This window comes from Suricata suricatta, chromosome 4 (genome assembly GCF_006229205.1).
Source record: "Suricata suricatta isolate VVHF042 chromosome 4, meerkat_22Aug2017_6uvM2_HiC, whole genome shotgun sequence".
In the NCBI taxonomy this organism is placed as follows: Eukaryota; Metazoa; Chordata; class Mammalia; order Carnivora; family Herpestidae; genus Suricata; species Suricata suricatta.
The window spans coordinates 56748511-56767410 of record NC_043703.1 but is presented as its reverse complement, the minus strand read 5'-3'; the positions used below and the strand labels follow the sequence as shown (position 1 = coordinate 56767410).

The 18900-nt window shown below is 34.8% G+C and overlaps 1 protein-coding gene across 2 annotated transcripts in view; it reads right to left on the bottom strand.

The window, feature by feature from the left end:
* The window catches only part of RB1 (RB transcriptional corepressor 1), a 177176-nt gene that overhangs the window by 5641 nt on the left and 152635 nt on the right, over positions 1 to 18900 (bottom strand). The window contains exons 18-24 of one of the 2 annotated variants that reach the window (XM_029936746.1): positions 18549 to 18667; positions 15246 to 15391; positions 12406 to 12551; positions 8111 to 8215; positions 7318 to 7431; positions 7060 to 7223; positions 517 to 547 (exon numbers count right to left, since the gene is read on the bottom strand). In XM_029936746.1, the coding sequence (XP_029792606.1) occupies positions 517 to 547; positions 7060 to 7223; positions 7318 to 7431; positions 8111 to 8215; positions 12406 to 12551; positions 15246 to 15391; positions 18549 to 18667 (825 nt within the window). The remainder of the gene's footprint in view (positions 1 to 516; positions 548 to 7059; positions 7224 to 7317; positions 7432 to 8110; positions 8216 to 12405; positions 12552 to 15245; positions 15392 to 18548; positions 18668 to 18900) is intronic. The other variant, XM_029936747.1, reaches the window with a different exon arrangement.

The window sequence follows — 18900 nt, the reverse complement described above, 5'->3', positions numbered from 1 at the left end:
GGCTCTCATGAATCCCCACCTCCTAGGTTTTACACCCTTGTGTAACCGTCCCTTCTCTGAGTGTGTGGATTGGACCTAGTGTTACCTTGCTTCTGACAAAAATATGACAAAAGTGATGGAATATCACTGCCAGGATTAGTCACAAAAAGACTGTGACTTCCATTGTGCTATCTCCCTCTTTCCCTCTCTCTCTTCTTGCTCCCAGGGAAGCAGGATGCCATGTTGTGAGTAATGGCTGGCCCTATGTAGAGGCTCAACTGACAAGGTACTGATGGCTTAGAAAAATCTATGCAACGTATTATAAATTTCAAAGGACGTTTAAAAAACCATTTTGAAAATTACCAATTAGGAGTATAATTTGAAATTAAATGTGATTTGAAAATCTCTCTTTTTCTTTCTAAATTCTATGCAACATGCATTGATAAGGTGTTTGATTACAGCATTTAATTCAAACTGCAGAAACCTGCAATTTCTTTTATTACAATGCATGCCCCTGTATTTCAAAGAAATACTCACCCCAAATGATTCACCAATTGATACTAAGATTCTGTCAAGATAAAATACAAATTAGTAATGAAAATCACACATAACCGTGCAGAGGTGAACATACATCATTCTAAGCTATTAGAAATGCCGAATCAAAGGTCTGCTCTCCCCTAGAACCACAACAAAATTACAGTCATTAGTGCCTTATTCTGCAGTGCGAGTCTAATCACACACGGAGCTGGCATCTTAGATTTTTAAAGAACAACATGACTAAAAGAATATACTCTGCCACTGTTCACATTTAAAGAAGGTAAAGGAAAAATTTATGTTTATCCATATTTAATTCTCATAAATCAATGTTTAAGATAATTTAAATTTCTTTCACATTTTCTCATTAAAAATTTGCCTAACATTTGGAAAAACTTATAGTACTAAATAATCAGTATTCGAATTAAGATCTCTACTGATCTTATATATCCTAGAATCAGAAATCTCTATTAGTCTGTCCTGGCTTGAAGCATATAGTTTATGTTCTTTTGTTTTTATTTGAGTATAGTTTACACACTACGGTACGCTAGTGTCAGGTGTATAACACAGTGACTCAACACGTTTATACATTATGCTATGCTCACCGCAAGCTTAGCTGCGTTTCTATCAGTGATATTACAGTACCACAGACTATCGTCACCAGCGTCACTACTCATGCTGTACCTTTTATTCCCTCAACTTACTCATTCCGTCACAGGAAGCCTGGATCTCCCACTCCCCTTCACCCATTTTGTCTATCCCACATTCCCTCTCCTCTGGCAACCACCATTTTGTTCTCTGTATTTATAGGTCTGATTCTGATTTTTGTTTTTTTTTTTATTATTTTTTTAGATTTCATGGGTGAGTGACATGTGTTTGGTTTTTTCCTGACTTATTTCACTTTGCAGAATTATCTTCAAGGTCCATCCATGTTGTCTCAAATGGCATGATCTTAAACTTTTTAAACTTTTAAATATTATTTGCATAATAAACCCTTGTACATATATACCACATCTTCTTTATCCACTCATACATGAATGGACACTTAGGTTGCTTCCGTGTCTTAAATATCGTAAATAATGCTGCAGCAAACAAAGGGGAGCATATATCTTTTCAAATTGGTGTTTTCATTTTCTTTGGATACGTACACAATAGTGGAATTATTGGATCATACAGTATTTCTATTTTTAAGTTTTTGCAAAGCCTCCACACTGTTTTCCATTGTTGGCTGTACCGAGTTTACATCCCCAGCAACAGCGCACGGAGCTTCCGTGTCCTCCACATCCTCACCAAACCTTGTTATTTCTTGTCTCTTTGATTCTAGTCATTCTACAGGTATGATATCTCACCGTGGTTGATTTGCATTCTCCTAATTCGTGATTCTGAGCATCTTTTCATGTATCTGTTGGACATCTATATGTCTTCTTTAGAAAAATATCTAATCAGATTCTCTACACATTTTTTAATTTGATTTATTTGCTATTGAGTTGTATGAGCTCTTTAAAAGTTTTGAATATTAACTTTTTCAGATATGTAGTTTCAAATATTTTTCTCCCATTCACTAGCTTGCCTTTTCATTTTATTGATGTTTTCCTTTGCTGTTCAGAAGCTTTTTATTTTGATATACTTCCACTTGTTTATTTTTGATTTTGTTTCCTTGGCTTTGAAGACATATTGAGGAAAAAAAATGTTGCTACAGCTGAGTTAGAGAAATTACTGTCTATGATCCCTTTTAAGAGTTTTATGGTTTCAGGTCTCATATTTTGGTCTTTAATCCAGTTTGAGTTTACTTTTGTGTAAGGTATTAAAAGGTGGTCCACTTTCATTCTTATACATGTAGCTGTCCAGTGTTCCCAGCATCATATATTGAAGAGAAGGTCCTTTCCGCATTTATATTATCTCCTCCTTTATCACAGATTAATTGACCATATAATCATAGATTTATTTCTGGCCTATTTTGTTCCATTGATCAATATGTCTATTTTTGTGCCAGTACCATGCTGTTTTGATTACTACAACTTTAGCGGTGTATCTTGAAACCTGGGATTGTGATACCTCCAGTTTTGTTCTTTTGTGTGTGTGTTTATTTTTTGGGAGAGTGCAAGCAGGGGAGGGGCAAAGAGAGGGAGACAGAGGACTGGAAGCGGGCTCTACACTGACAGACCCCACATGGGGCTCAAACTCAGAAACCACGAGATCATGACCTGAGCCAAGGTTGGACACTCAATAGACTGAGCCACTCAGGTGCCCCTGTTCTTTTTCAAGATTGCTTTGGCTATTCAGGGTCTTTTGTGATTTTATACAAACTCTGTATTATTTGCTCTAGACTGTGGAAAACGCTATTGGTATTTTGATAGGGATTGCACTGAACCTGGAGATTGTTCTGGGTAGTATGGACATCATTTTAATATTAATTCTTCTAATCCATGAGCATGAAATATATTTGCATTTGTGTCATCTTCAATTTCTTTCATCAATGTTTTATAGTTTTCAGACACAGATTTTTCACCTCTTTGGTTAAGTTTTATTCCTAGGTATTTTATTCTTTTTGGTGTAATAGTAAATAGTGTCTTAATTTCCCAGTTACTTCAGTATTAGTGTATAGAAATGCAACAGATTTCTGTATATTAATTTTGAACCCTACAGCTGTACTGAATTCATTTATTCTAATAGTTTTTCGGTGGAGTCTTTAGGATTTTCTATGTACAGTATCATGTCATCTGAAAATATGAGTGTTTAACTTCTTTGTGACCACTACGGATGCCTCTCATTTTTTACCCCCTGATTGCTATGGGTAGGGGTTCTAGTACTAAGTTAAATAAAAGTGATGAGGGTGAAAATCTTTGTCTTATTCCTGATCTTAGAAAAAAGTTCAGTTTCTCATTATGATGTTATCATGTGGGATATATCATGTTATTTGTTGGGTTTTCATATATGGCCATATTATGCTGAGGTGTGGTTCCCTCAAACATGATTTTGTTGAGAATTTTTATCATGAGTGATGTTGAATTTTATCAATGCCTTTTTTAAAATTTTTTTTAAAATGTTTTATTTATTTTTGATGCAGAGAGAGACAGAGCATGAGAGGGGGAGGGGCAGAGAGAGAAGGAGACACAGAACCGGAAGCAGGCTCCAGGCTCTGAGCTAGCTGTCAGCACAGAGCCTGACGTGGGGCTTGAACCCACAAATGTGAGATCTGACCTGAGCCGAAGCCGGAGGCTTAACCGACTGAGCCACCCAGGCGCCCCTATCAATGCCTTTTCTACATCTACTGAGATTAATATATGATTTTCATCCTTGGTTTTGTTTGTGCACTGTACAATGTTGATTTGTGAATACTGAAACACATTTGCAACCCTGGAATAAGTCCCACCTGCTTGTGGTGAATGATATTTTTGATATATTTTTGAATGTGATTTGCTAATATTTTGTCAAGGATTTTTGTATCTATGTTCATCAGCGACACTGGCTTATAGTTTTTTTTGTGGGGTCTTTGTCTGGTTTTGGTAATAGATCAGGATAATGCTGGCCTTGAAAAATGCATTTGGAAGCTTTCCTGCCATTTCTATTTTTTGGAATAGTTTGATGAGAATTAATTCTTCTTTAAAGTATATGGTACAATTTGTCTTTGAATGCATCTGGCCTGGATGTTTATTTTTTGGTAGTTTTTTGATTACTGATCCAATTTCATTACTAGTTATCAGTCTGTTTAGATTTTCTATTTCTTCCTGATTCAGTTTTGGAAAATGGTATGTTTCTAGGAATTTATCGATTTCTGCTAGGTCATCCAATCTGTTGGTATACAATTTTCTGTGGCAGTCTCTTACAATCCTTCATAATTCTGTGGTGTCAGTTGTTACTACCCTTTCCTTTCTGATATTATTTACATGGGTCATTCTCTTTTTCTTGATGAGTCCGGCTAAGGAAACATCAATATTTTTAAAATCTTTTCAAAGAACCAGTTCTTGGTTTTGTTAACTTTTTTCTATTATTTTTTATTTTTTAGTCCTACATCATTTATTTCTGCTCTGGTTTTTATTATTTCCTTTCTTCTACTCACCTTGGGCTTTGTTCATCTTTCTCTAGTTCATTCAAGTGTGTTTACTGTTTATTTGAGCTTTTCTGGTTTCTTAGAAATAAGCATGTATTGCTATATATTTTCCTCTTAGAACTCTTTCACTGCATCCCAAAGATTTTTGGATTATTGTGTTTCACTTTCATTTCTCTCCATGAATTTGTTTCTTCTTTGATTGCTTTGTTGGCCCATTGTTTGTTAAGTATCATGGTGTTTAGTCTCCACGTGTTTGTGTTTTTTCCAGCTTTTTTCTTATTTATTTCTAGTTTCATACTACTGGATCAGAAAAGATAGATGCACAGTATGATTGTAACCTTCTTAAATTTATTGAAGCTTGTTTTGTGCCTCAGATGTGATCTATTCTGGAGAATGTTCCATATACACTTGAGAATAATATATTTTGTTGTTTCTGGATTGATGTTATGTCCATCTGTTCCAAAGTGCAAAGACTGTCTCCTTATTGATTTACTGTCTGAATTATCCACCGATATTAAAAGGAGTATTAAAGTCCCTTACTATGTTAGTATATGCTTTATGTATTTAGATGCTCTAATACATGTGTTGGTACATAAATATTTATAAGTGTTACATATTCTTGTTGGATTGCTCTCTTTATCATTATGTAATGCCCTTCTTTGTCTCTAGTTACAGTGTTTGTTTTAAAGTCAATTATGTCTCTTATTAGTATTGCTGATTTAAAAAAGATTTTTTTTGCTTCCATTTGCATGGTAAATGTTTTTCCATCCCTTTACTTTCAATCTGTATGCATCTGTGTGTCAAAGGTGAATCTCTTATAGGCAGCATATAGAAGGGCTTTATATTCGTATCCATTCTCCCACCCTCTCTCTTTTGACTGGAGCATTTAGGCCATTTACATTTAAAGTTATTATTGATAACTTTTGATAAAGTTACTTACTGCTATTTTGTTCCTTGTTTTCTAGTTGTTTTTGTAGTTCTCTGTTCCTTTCTCCTTTTCTTGCTTTCTATGTGACTGAAAAGTTTCTACAGTGTTATATTTGGCTTTCTTTACTTTTTTGTGTAAATATCATAGGTTTGGGGTTTTGTGGTTGCCACTAGTGAACCATGTAATTTGTTTTTAATAATAAAGCTAAAGAAGAGCATTAGCCTGACATAACAAGGATATAATCATATGCACATGGGACTAATCATATGCACATGGGACTGTTAGGTTTTATTGTCCTCCAATTCCTTGATAAGTGGCCATCATTCTATATATATTTAAGATGAATACCTAAAGATACTGGGTAGAGTATTAAGATGATTTCTTAATGCCTGATCAATAATTTATTTAAGATTTTCAGAATGTGAATTTTTTGCTAAAGAACCTCAATACAGAAGTGATTTCACTAAATTCAGCAAATATCCATCATCCTAAGTATAGTATGGATCCATTCTCATTACCTAAGTATAAGTTTCATGTGGCAGGGTGGGCCTTTGTAAATTAAGTATGCATGGTGCAGCATCTTAGCAACTTACAACACAGCTTGTAGGTATCAGTACACAGATACTATAAGGACACCAAAAAAAAGATGGTACAGAGGTGAAGGAGAGCATTTATATCATTTGCCAGTTATTTTCTACTTTATCTCTTCCTGTAGAGTTTGAACTTTTTACCATGAGTGTGCATTACTTTATATAATTAAACATCCCACATAAATGTGTTCTGAAGGGTTAATATATCTCTCTCTGCCTGTTTGTTTTTCTTGCCCATTAAGTACAACTATATGAGCTGACAATTTTGGGAAATGAGACTACATTAACTATACTTTGTAATCTGCCTACCACCCTGTACAAATTAAGTGAGTTTCAAACTGCCCATGATAACATATAATAAGTCAATGGAAACACTTCAAAGCCAGAAAGCACTTGTGGCTGGATGTGGAAGATGATATGATGATTTGTAGTTGCACAGAATCTTTCATCTAGGAATTTAAAACAGCTTCTTACTCATCATCTCCTGATAGACAGCACCCTTCCAAAGTAGTCCTGACACCTGTCCCAAGTAATGTAAAGAAGCTGCAGGCAGAATTAAAAATGGACTTCTAAAGACTTTACAGTCATCTACATTTAATCAGTCATCTACATTTTTATAACAAAGTAAGATGAACAAGTTCACTGAGTTTACAGGACATTCAATAAACTACAGAATAAAAATTCTTAACTGAAAGTAATCTACTGAGCAGATTGGCTACATGGAAAAATATGAAAATGATTTTAAACTTATTATAAAAGTTGTTCTGTTCCCAAAAAACAGATCCCAGAAACCAGGAAGGGCTGATGACTAAATCTGCAAAGCCATTTAAGTAAATTTTTTTTTCCTGCAAAATTCTTACCATGTCACTTAATATAAATTATTATTCATTTAAATGAAGAAAACTTTATATTTTTGTGCTTGGGTCAAAATAATCCCCTCTTATTCTTTGCCCCTTCCCTAAAGAGAAAACACAAACCTTGATCTTGGAGTCATTTTTGTTGGCGTTGGCACACCTTCTGAAATTTTATATGGATTCTTCAGGGGTGAAATATAGATGTTTCCCCCAGGAATTCGTAAAGGTGAACTAGAAAACTTGTAAGGGCTTCGAGGAATGTGAGGTATTGGTGACAAAGTAGGGGGCTAAGGCAAAAACAAAAAGTAGATTATTTTTTGATGTTTTAGTGAGATCCATTGCTTTATAAGTAGATTTTCCCAAAGGATACTTCCAACATACCCTGGTTGAAGCATACTGCAAAATATTTGTTTTAAGTCTCTGCATGAAGACCGAGTTATAGAATACTATAATAGAATCATACTCCTCTTCTCTGATCAAAACACGTTTGAATGTCTGAGGAAGAAGAATAAAAACTATTTGTTAAATGAATTTGGAAATTTATCTCTTTAGATCTTTTTAATAATTCATAATACGTTTGAAAAGTAAGAATCACATATTATATAGTTAAAGAAATCTGAAAAGGCCTTCTTAGGTTTGGATCATAGCTGAGAAATGTGACAGTTTTTTTTTTAAAGTTTATTTATCTACTTGGCAGGTGGAGAGAGAGTTGAGAGAGAGAATATGAGTTGATGAGGGGCAGAGAGAGAAGAGGAGAGAGAATCCTGAGCAGGCTCTGCACTGTCAGCACAGAGGCCAACTTGAGGCTTGAACTCATGAACTATGAGATCACGACCTGAGCTGAAACCAAGAGTTGGAGCACTTAACGGACTAAGCTACCCAGGTGCCCTGAAATGTCATATTATTTTTTATGTATATATACATGTAAGGTTTATTACAAATATCCTGTTTATTGGAGGGATACAGTATTCCTTATTAACTTTAAAAGATGAATTTGGATACTGAAGTGTCTTAACTTTCCAATTCCATTTTAGTTACAAATAATCAACAAGATAAAAGTCAAAAACTGATAGGTGAGTTTAATAAGGTCAGAATATATGGTCTAATTAATGACTTAAGTTATCAATATTACTGATATGGATATGTCTGAAATTTATTATGGAAGGTTACTTACCTCCTGAACAGCATGAGGAAGATCCTTGTATGCTGTTACAATGATTTTGAATTTAAGGTCTATATTCTTCACTTTGCATATGCCATACATGGAACACATCATAATCTAGTAAATCAGTGTGATATAAAAATATAAGAATTTTGTTACATACCATGTTCTAAAAAGTACTCTATTATCTTTCTTATAGCTTCAAAAAAAAAATGGAAACTTAATTTCCTATAGGATTATCTTTTCCCAAATTTTGACCTCAGTTTGAAAGTTGATGTGAAGTGTTTAACTCAAATTGCATTTAAAGGACAAAATGCAACTAGCCAAATCTCAATTATTAGAACTAATCATCTGGTTTGTAAACAACCCTAATTTTTACTTCCATTCCTTACATTTTTCCCAGAAAAGTTGAAACTAGAATGAGTTAACTGTATAACTAGCACTTAAAGAAAGAAAAAAAGCCAGTTGTTTAAAAGGCTCAAACTATCAGATAAAACCACACTGAATATATTTGGTGATGGTGGTAAGGGGACTAGGAAGGGGCTGGAGAGAGTCTTTGTATTTTAGATAATGTTCTTGATTTGGATGCAGGTTAGACAGGTGAGTTCAGCTGATGAATCTGCATTAAGATGTATCCTTATGATTCAAGGATAGTTTAGATAGAGACTACATTTCAATAAAAATTATTTTTAATGTAAAAATGAGATTAGAAATGATTCTCGATGAATAAAAAATCAGACTTGCTTCATTTGCATGCATTTTATTGCCCAGTTGAAGTATTCATGTCTCTGCAACATACTTAGCAGACCTACAATTGCCAAGAATATCTATTCACCATCACTTGTTCAGAAACCTACCAGCCCCAATCCTATTCTTACCATTCAGACCGCCATCCAAATCTTCTTTGCTAATTCAAATTGTTTTCCCTATTGCAATTCTTTTCCTAAGGTATCTCTCAGCAAAAACCTTCTTGGTTCAAGACATCTAATCTCTTTAGAAATCCTTAGCATGACTGTCTCTCTGGATTGTAGAAAAGTAATCGAACCATAAGCCAATGAGTGCCTACTTTAAAAAATCCAACTTAATCGAATTTATGTCCAAATATTTTTCCTCTTCTAATATATACATATTTGTAGGTTATACTCATATGCACTAGTGCACCTTTTGCCGAAAATATTCTTATGGGGAACATTACTACCGACCTTACAGAAATGAAAGGATTTTAAAGGAACATTATGAACAACTGCATACCAACAAAACAGATACCTAAGATGGACTGGAAAATTTTATGAAAAGACACAAACTACCAAAACTAAAAAGATATAGAAAACATGAGCTTTCATTAATAATAAAAAACTATCCACAAACAAAATCCCAGGCCCAGATGGCTTCACTGTTCTACCAAACATTTAAAAAAAGAAACAATACCAATTCTTCACACACTCTTCTGAAATTAGAAGAGAGCACTTTCCAATTATGTGAGGTCAGTAGTACTCAAATTCAGACATCAGAGGAAAATTACCATTATCTCTTATGATTATAGATGTAAAGAACCTTAATAAAAACTAGCTGAATCAGGAGCTTATCAAATGTATTATGTGACCAAGTGGGATTCATTCCAGAAATGCAAGGTTGGCTTAACATACTGAAAAATTCATTGATGTAATATACCACAAATCAATAAGGAAAAAAAGGGAAGGAAAGGAATAAAAGGAAAAAAAACAATGATCATCTCAACAGACACAGAAAAAAGCATTTGAAAAAAGCATTCAATACTGTGTCATGATAAAAACACTCAATAAACTAGGAATAGATGGGGACTTCCTCTACTTGATAAAGGGCATATACAAAAACTCCATAGCTAACGATACATTTAATGGTGAAAGACTGACTGCTTCCCCTGAGGTCAGGAATAAGACAAGGATGTTCTCTCTCACCACTTTCATTCAACACTGTATTAGAGGATCTATGCCAAAGCAATTTGATGAGTAAAGGAGGTAACAGTCATCTAGGCTGCAAAGGAAGAGGTAAAATGACCTTATTTGAAGATTTATGATCTTATATATTGAAAATATTAAGGAATCCACTAAAAACTATTACAACTCATAAATTACTTCAGCAGAATTGCAAGATAACATGAATACATGAAAATTAATTGTATTTTCATACACTTGTAATCCATAATCCAAATAAGAAATTAGAGAAACAATTCCATTTATCATAGAGTTAAAAGGAATAAACTAAATATAACAAGTACAAGACTGTATTCTGAAAAATTTAAAACATTACTGAAAAAAATTAAAGAACATCTAAATAAATGGAAAGACATCACATGTTCATGGACTGGAATATTTAATACTGTTAACGGAGCTCCTCAAACTGATCTATGATTCAGTACAATCCCTATCAAAATTCCAGTTGCCTATCTTTGTAGAAACTGACAAAGCTGATCCTAAAATTCATATGGAAATGCAAGCTTCAGAATAATACAAATCTTGAAAAAGAAGAGTAAAACTGGGGTGATCATGCCTCCCTACAGATCAGTGGAGTACAAGAGAACAGAAGTGAACTTTTATATATACAGTGAGTTGATTTTTGACAACTGTCAACAGGGAAAAAAAAGACTTTTTAAGAAATGGTCCTGGAATAAGTATTCACCTATAAAAGAATGAAGTTTAGATTCCTATCTCATATCATACAGAAAAATGAACTGAAATAAAAATGTAAATGTAAGAGCTAAAAGTATAAGACTATTAGAGAAAAACAAGGATAAAACTTTGTGGTGTCTGAACTGGCAACGGTTTTTAAGATATGACACCAAAAGCACCAGCATCAAAAGAAAAAAATAAACTGAACATGATCAAAATTTAGAACTTTTGTGCCTCAAAGGACACCATCAGGAAAGTGACAACTCAGAATTGGAAAAAATACCTTCAAATCATATGAAATAAGGGGCTTTTATGTAGACAACATAAAGAACCCTTAAACTCAATAATAAATAGGCAACTCAATTAAAAATTATGCAAATGATCTGAATAGATATTTCTCTAAAGAAGATATACAAATGGCCAACAGGCACATGAAAAGTGTGTTGAATGCTCAATCAGTATCATAAGCAATCAGGGAAATGCAAATCAAAACCATAAAGATATATCACTCTATACCCCCTAGGATGAGTATAATCAAAAAAGCAAATACGAAGTTGGTGAGGATGTGGAGAAAATGGGACCTCCTACACTACTGGCAGGCATGTAAAATGGTGTGGATAAGTTGGAAAACAATCTAGCCAGTCCTCAAAGTTAAACACAGAGTTATTATATGACCTGAAATTTTACTTCTAGGTATATATCCAAGAAAACTGGAAACACATATCCACACAAAACTTGTACATAAATGTTTACAACATTATTCATAATAGCCAAAAAGTAGAAAATAAATGTACACTAAATGACAGATATGATGTGGTATATCCATACAATGGTATATTATTCAGCAATAAAAAGGAATGAAGCAATTATACAAGCTATAACATAGATGAGTAATAAAAACATACTAAGTGAAAGAAGCCAGACACAAAAGACAACATATTATATGATTACAATGATTAAAAATGTCCAGAATAGGCAAATCTACAGAGATAGAAAGATTAGTGTTGCCTGGGCATGGGAAGAGTGGGGGAAATAGGAGGTGAGTGCTAACGGGTATGGTGTTTCTCTTTGGCATGATAAAAACCATTTTAAAAGTGTTTGTGATGATGCTTGCACAACTCTATGAATAGACTAAAAACCACTGCGGTGTACACTTTAAAGGGGCAATTTGTATGGTATGTGAATTACATCTCAATAAGCTGTTACCAAAAAAATATTCTATTTGGTACAGAGACGAAAAAGGAAGATGTGAGAGATGGTTCTCTGTAAATTAAGCCTTTTACTCATTAGTTTGTTTGTTCACTCACTCATTCATTCATTTAAGGCACTGTTTTAGATCAACTTGTTTGTAAGTCTCATGCTTTTTCCATACTAACATGAAATCTAGAATACCACAAGACAGAAAAAGCTCACAATAAACGGTTTCTTCAGTGATTTTTGTAAACAAGATCTTTTAGGTCATTAAACAAGTTACTAAAATACTCTCAAGCTCTAAAGCTCTAAGAATTACAGCAAAATTATAAAAGGTAGCCAACAAGTACATGTATATTAAGTCTGCTAAATTGATTTGGCTTCTCATTTGAATCTTATCTTTTAAGAAATCAGTATACAGTTAACAAGTAAGTAGGAGAAGAGAAGTGAACTACATTATTTTCTTACCTGATCCAAATGCCTGTCTCTCATGAGTTCATACTCATTTTGCAGTGTGTGCTGAAAAAGGGTCCAGATAATGTGTTCCAGTTCAGGGTGGTCAGACAGAAGGCGTGCACACAGGGTATTTAGTCGAAGATAAGCTAGTCGGTATACTGGAGCAATAAGGAGAATTAATCATGTTTACTATTTATTTTGAATTAGAAGTGGGTTTTTCAAAATACTAAATTGCTATAACCATAACATTGTTAAAGAGCATCTTTTTTCAAGTTTTATTTAAATTCCAGTTAGTTAACATGTAATATTAGTTTCAGGTGTAAAATTCAGTGATTCATCACTTACATGCAACACCCAGTGCTCATCACAGTGCCCTCCTTAATACCCATCACCTCTTGAACCCGCTACCCCTCCTACTTCCCCTTTGGTAACCATCAGTTTGTTCCCTATAGTTAAGAGTCTGTTTCTTGGTTTGCCTCTTTTTTTACCCTTATGTGAATTTGTTGTTTCCTGAATTCTACAAAAAAAATGAAATCACATGGTATTTGTCTTTCCCTGACTTATTTTACTTAGCATAATACTCTCTAGCTCCATCCACATTGTTGCAAATGGCAAGATTTCATCCTTCTTTATTTTTTTGTTTTGAGAGACAGAGGGGGAAACAGCATACATGTGCAGGTTGGGGAGCAAAGGGACAGAGAGAGGGAGAGAGAGAGAATCCTAAGCAGGTTCCATGCTCAGCGTGGAGCCTGATGCGGGGCTCGAACACATGAACCATGAGATCATGACCTGAGCCAAAATCAAGAGTCAAACACTTAACCAAATGAGTGACCCAGGCACCCGAAGATTTCATTCTTTTTGGCGGCTAATATTCCATTGTGTGTATGTATATATATGAGTATATGTATACACATATTTGTGTACACACACATACATACACACATACCACCTCTTCTTTATCCATGGACAGTGGGCTCTTTCCATAATTTGGTTACTGTTGATAATACTGCTATAAACATCAGGGTGCATGTTATCCCTTCCAATTAGTATTTTTGTATCTTTTGGGTAAGTACCTAGTAGTGCACTTGCTAGATCATATGATAATTGTATTGTTAACTTTTTAAGGAACCTCCATACTGTTTTCGAGAGTGGCTGCACAAGTTTGCATTCCCACCAACACTAAAGAGCATTTTAAGAGTATCCTCACCTCTATCATTATTTTCTTTATGAATAAATAATTCCTACTCTTAGTACAGAGCTAGGTACATGGAAGGTACAAAGGCACATAGCACCTGGATACTAACATAAGATTTATTTAGAGAGTCTATAAAAAATACTACTGGGATACAGGCTTGGAGAAAAGGAATACACAAAATTGAGTTTTTTCCCCATCTACTTTACATATAATGATCCCTGTTTTGATTACATCTTTCCAAGACTTTCATAAAGTAGTCAGAATTTTTTAAGTAACTACTCTAGTGGTTCACACTTTAGCATATATTAGACTTGCCTTGGAAGGCTTGTTAAAGTAAGGATTTTCTTTTTCATTCTTTCTTCTTCTTTTTTCTTCTTTTTTTGCACTTTATCTTAGAGTTTCTGATTGAGTATAGTTCTAAATGGGGCCTAAACAAAATTTTCCTTTCTACAACTTTTCAGGTGAGGCAGATTCTGCTCTTGGGCACCACACTCTTAACACTGCTCTAACTTAAAAGGGTTATCTTACAATACGCTTATAAAACAGTGTATTCTGACTTGAATAAAATCGTAAAAAAAATTTACTGCAGAAGAATCTGGCCTTTCATGTTCCTTCAGAGAGCTTCAGGTGCGTGTGCACTTGCATGTACAGCTGACTCTTAAACAACATAGGTTTGAACTGCAAGGGTCCATTTATACATGGATTATTTTTATCAATACGGGACAGTACTATAAATAATTTTCCTTATGATTTTTTTAAAGTTCATTTATTTTGAGAGAGACTGAGCATGAGCAGAGGACACACACATACACACACACACACAGAAAGAGAGAGAGAGAGAATCCCAAGGCGGCTCTGTAGAGTCAGCACAGAGCCTGGCATGGGGCTTGAACTCACAAAACTGTGAGATCATGACTTGAGCTGAAATCAAGAGTTAGATGCTTAACTGACTGAGCCACCCAGGTACACCTGATTTTCTTAATAACATTTTTTCTCTAGCTTACTTTATTGTAACAGTACAGTATATAATGCATATAACATATAAAATGTGTGTTAATTGTGTACACTGTTTGTAAGACTTCTAGTCAACAGTAGGCTATGAGTAAAGTTTCTGGGGAGTCAAAAGCTGTATGCAGATTTCAGACTTCATAGGAAATCAGCTCCCCTTAGCCCCCATATTGTTCAAGGGTCAGCTGTATATACACAGGCACAGACACACCCGCCTCACCTCATACACACACAGTCAGAGAATGCTCTATACCCTACTTAACAGGAACTATGCCTGAACTAGACCACAGCACACTTTAACAGTCATAACTCTGCATACACACGTGAACAGCAGAAGTACTGTCAGGGGCAAATACTTCCAAAAACAAATTTGAAAGCATAACAAAAGCAGCAGCAACAATAACAACATCCAACACTTTCTAAGTGCTTACTATGTGCTAGGCATTGCTAAGCATTTTATGTATTAATTCATTTAATTAATTCAAAAGCTCTATAAAGTAATTATTATTATAAAATAGTATATTATTATGATCACTGAGAATATATATTAGGTCACAAAGTCAAACCTAGTAAGCAGAAGGGCCATGATTTGAACCCAGTCACAGCCAGATTTCAGAGTCCATGTTCTTGAAAGTAATTATCTACTAACCTTTTTTGTAAAAAAGTGAAAGGGAGGTAGATTTCAATGGCTTCTGAGTCTGGAAGGCTGAGGTTGCTTGTGCCTCTGTGTTTGCAGTAGAATTTACACGTGCAGTTGATCCTTTCTTCTTTGGGGATCTTACAGGGGAAAGATACCTAGACATATTCAAAGGAAAAGACTTCATTTGAAGTTCTCTCTCTCTCTCTCTCTCTCTCTCTCATGCACAATCACAGCTGTACACATGCATCCAAACATATCTATTCGTTATTCTACATCAAATTCCTTCATTTGGCAAACTATTTAAATACAACCTAGAAAAGATATTGCTTATAATAGGAAAACTAAGCATACCATTATAATTTTCAACTATTTTAAGAAATGGCTTTATCTGGGAGTTACTGCTTTATTGGGGGAAAAAAGAAGATAGCTGCATAGGTATATATGTTCAATTTTAATAATTACAGTGAGATTGAGATCAAAAAATAACTCTAGCTTAAAAGAATAAGTTATTGATACCAAACTAGTGGTGTCATGTTTCTGATTCTCCTCTTAAAAATGTTGCAATGACTGGGCATCTGGGTGGCTCAGTCAGAGCATCTGACTCTTAATTTTATCTCAGGCCATAATCTCATGGATCATGGGTTCGAATCCCTCATGACACTCTGCACTAACAGCACAGAGCCTGCTTGGGATTCTCTCTCTTTCTCTCTCTCGGCCCCTCCCCAGCTTTTGTGTGTGATCTCTCTCTCTCTCTCTCAAAATAAATAAACTTAAAAAAATGTTTCATTGATAACCATGGTTCATATATATGATAAAACTCAAGTTATATACACACATATACCACCTAAATTACACAGTACAGAATTCTAATACTTCAAATGATATCATCAAGGAAGATTTACACCTGTAGACTAAACACACATAAATCAAGGCAGATATTAGTAAATATTATATCTCAACTTCTGAAATTCTACAACTCTTCTGTTACCTTTTATATGATAATCCAGATCTACTTTATAATTTTGTCTTAGTGGCCGAGAAATAATTCTGAGCAGGAAGGAGGATTTGAACCCTACTATGGATGTTTCTACTACATGTAGTATGTTAACTAATATACTAGGAAAAGGGAATCACCATCATAATCTTTTAAGTAACAGGGTCTAGTCTACTTCCAATCTTGGACTTCCCTTCAATTCACTAACTCATAATATTGTAGGCAAACTTAACTTGGATAGAAGTTAATTTCCCTTGGGTTCTAGGTGCAAATATTCAATTACCTATAGGACATCACTACTTGAATCTCAAACTTAAGAAGCCCAAAGGCAAGCTCTTGATTTCTTCCCTCTGTTTTCCCATTTCAATAAATGGCTCCACATTACATCCAGTTTCTTAAGTCTAAAACATAGGAGTTATGTTTAATTTTTCCTTTTCCCAATTCCTCGAACCCAATGTAAAACCATAACTTATTAAATCTTCCTCTAAAATACATCCTAGATATTTCCATTTCTTTCTATCTCTACTGATACATCTTAGGCCAAGTCACCTACATCTCTCACTTAGACTACTTAATAATCTCCAAACTAGTTTTCCTACTTCTTCTTTACCTCCTCCAAACCTACCTGCACTTCAAACAGCAGCTAGAAAATAGCTCTTTAAAAATACAAATTATAGCAAGCTGAACCCTTACTGAAAACCTAATGCTTTCCTACTGCCCTTCTAAAATCTAAATCCCTTCCTATGGCCCATGGGAACCTAAAAGGTCCAGCCCTGGTTTGCCTCTCCAGCCTTGTCTTGTAGTACATCCAACTTCTTCTTGCTCACTTTAGCCCAGGCACACTGGGATTTCCTTCTGTTCCTCAGACCAGCTAAATGTGATTTCCGCTAGGGACACCACATTTATTATTCCAGGTGTGTTTGCTCCACCTGGAATGTATATCATGCAGATTTATGCCTGGTAAGCATCCATTTGTCTTTGAGGTCTCAGGTCAAATATCACTTTATCAGAAAAAGCTTCCCTAAACATGCCTACACTCTCAGTTTCTCTCTTTGACATCACTTGATTTCCATTATAGAACTTACTATGCTCTTTTTTTTTTCTTTTTAAGTAATCTCTACTCCCAATATGGGACTTGAACTCATGACCCTAAGATCAAGAGTCGTATGCTTTACTGACTGAGCCAGCCAGGACCCCGAACCTATTATACTCTAAAAGCATATCATATATTAGTTTACTTCCTTCATAATATAAGCACTATGAGGGGAAGAAGCTAGTCCACCTTACCCAGCTTTTATTCTCATTGTCCAGAAAATTTCCTGGCACTCAGACAACTGATTACTGAATTTAAGAAACAGATAACACTTGACTTATTTATATTAATGCATAACTTAGCCAACAAATTTATATGTTAAGGCAGAAGCATCATATTCTAGAAATACTTTGGCTACAAGTTAGCATGGAAATGACATCTCTGGAAAATAGTCCCTGAATTAATTACAGAGCACTATAATGTCAATTCCTAGACAGAACTAAAAAGAAATATTAGACTCACTTCTATGAAATGCAGCATAGCTAGAATGTTTAGGTGTACGGGCTTCAGGATCAGATTGCTTGGGCTTGACTTCTGTTGACTTTTGGCAAGTTACCTTATTCCTCTAATTCCTATTTTACAGAGAACTAAGGCTGATAGCAGTATATACTACCTTACAGGGATGTTATGAAGATTAAATAAGAAAAAAAAAAACTCAAGTACTTAGGCAACACTCTAGCACATAGTGAACCCTCAATAAATACCAGCTACTTGCTTTCTTCTTCCATCATCATCATTGTCATTGTCATCATCATCATCACGTACCTGTCTACTGATTTAATTTCATATTTCACACTAATCCCTAAGCCTATCCCATGCTTCACCCCAAATACACTGATCGGTACTCCCTGAAAATGTTTTCTGCTTTCCTGTCATTACACTTTGGGATTCATGCCATTTCTGACTCTTGGAACACATTCTGTCTCCTCCCTTCTCTCCACTTTCCATAAAGAAATCCTTTCCATCTTTCAGGCCTAACTAAATTGACACCTCTACCATGAAAGCTATTCTCATTACATCAAACAAGAGTGATTTCAGTAGCACTTGGTACCACTTATATGACCTTTATTTGGGTTATGTATCTTACATCCCTGCTCCTTCAAAACAAGAACAATGTCTTATGCAAAATTCTATTCCCTGCAGTTTCTATATAGTATCTTGCATTATACCATGCTCAAAACCTATTTGCAGGTTGAGTGAATAGCACAGCATACATTCTACTTACATATCTGCTGCAGTGTGATTACTCTGGAGAGGAAGGCTGAGAGTACAAGCAGATTCAAGGTGATCAACTGGTCCTTCTCGGTCCTTTGCTTGTTTAATAAGATCAAATAAAGGTGAATCCTATATGAAACCAGATGACATTAAAACCGCACTGGTAAATATGATTTTCCCATGTGCATATTAAAATCCTACTGCCTGATACGTGGGGTGCTACAAAGTTAGTCACAATTGACAGCAGTGATTCAGAATTCAGATGAGATCTTTTTCTCCACTTTGAAAACACTAATTGCCAATTTTTGTTGTATATATACATAAAATAAAGGATCAAAAAAATGCGTAAGTTGAAATGCTTA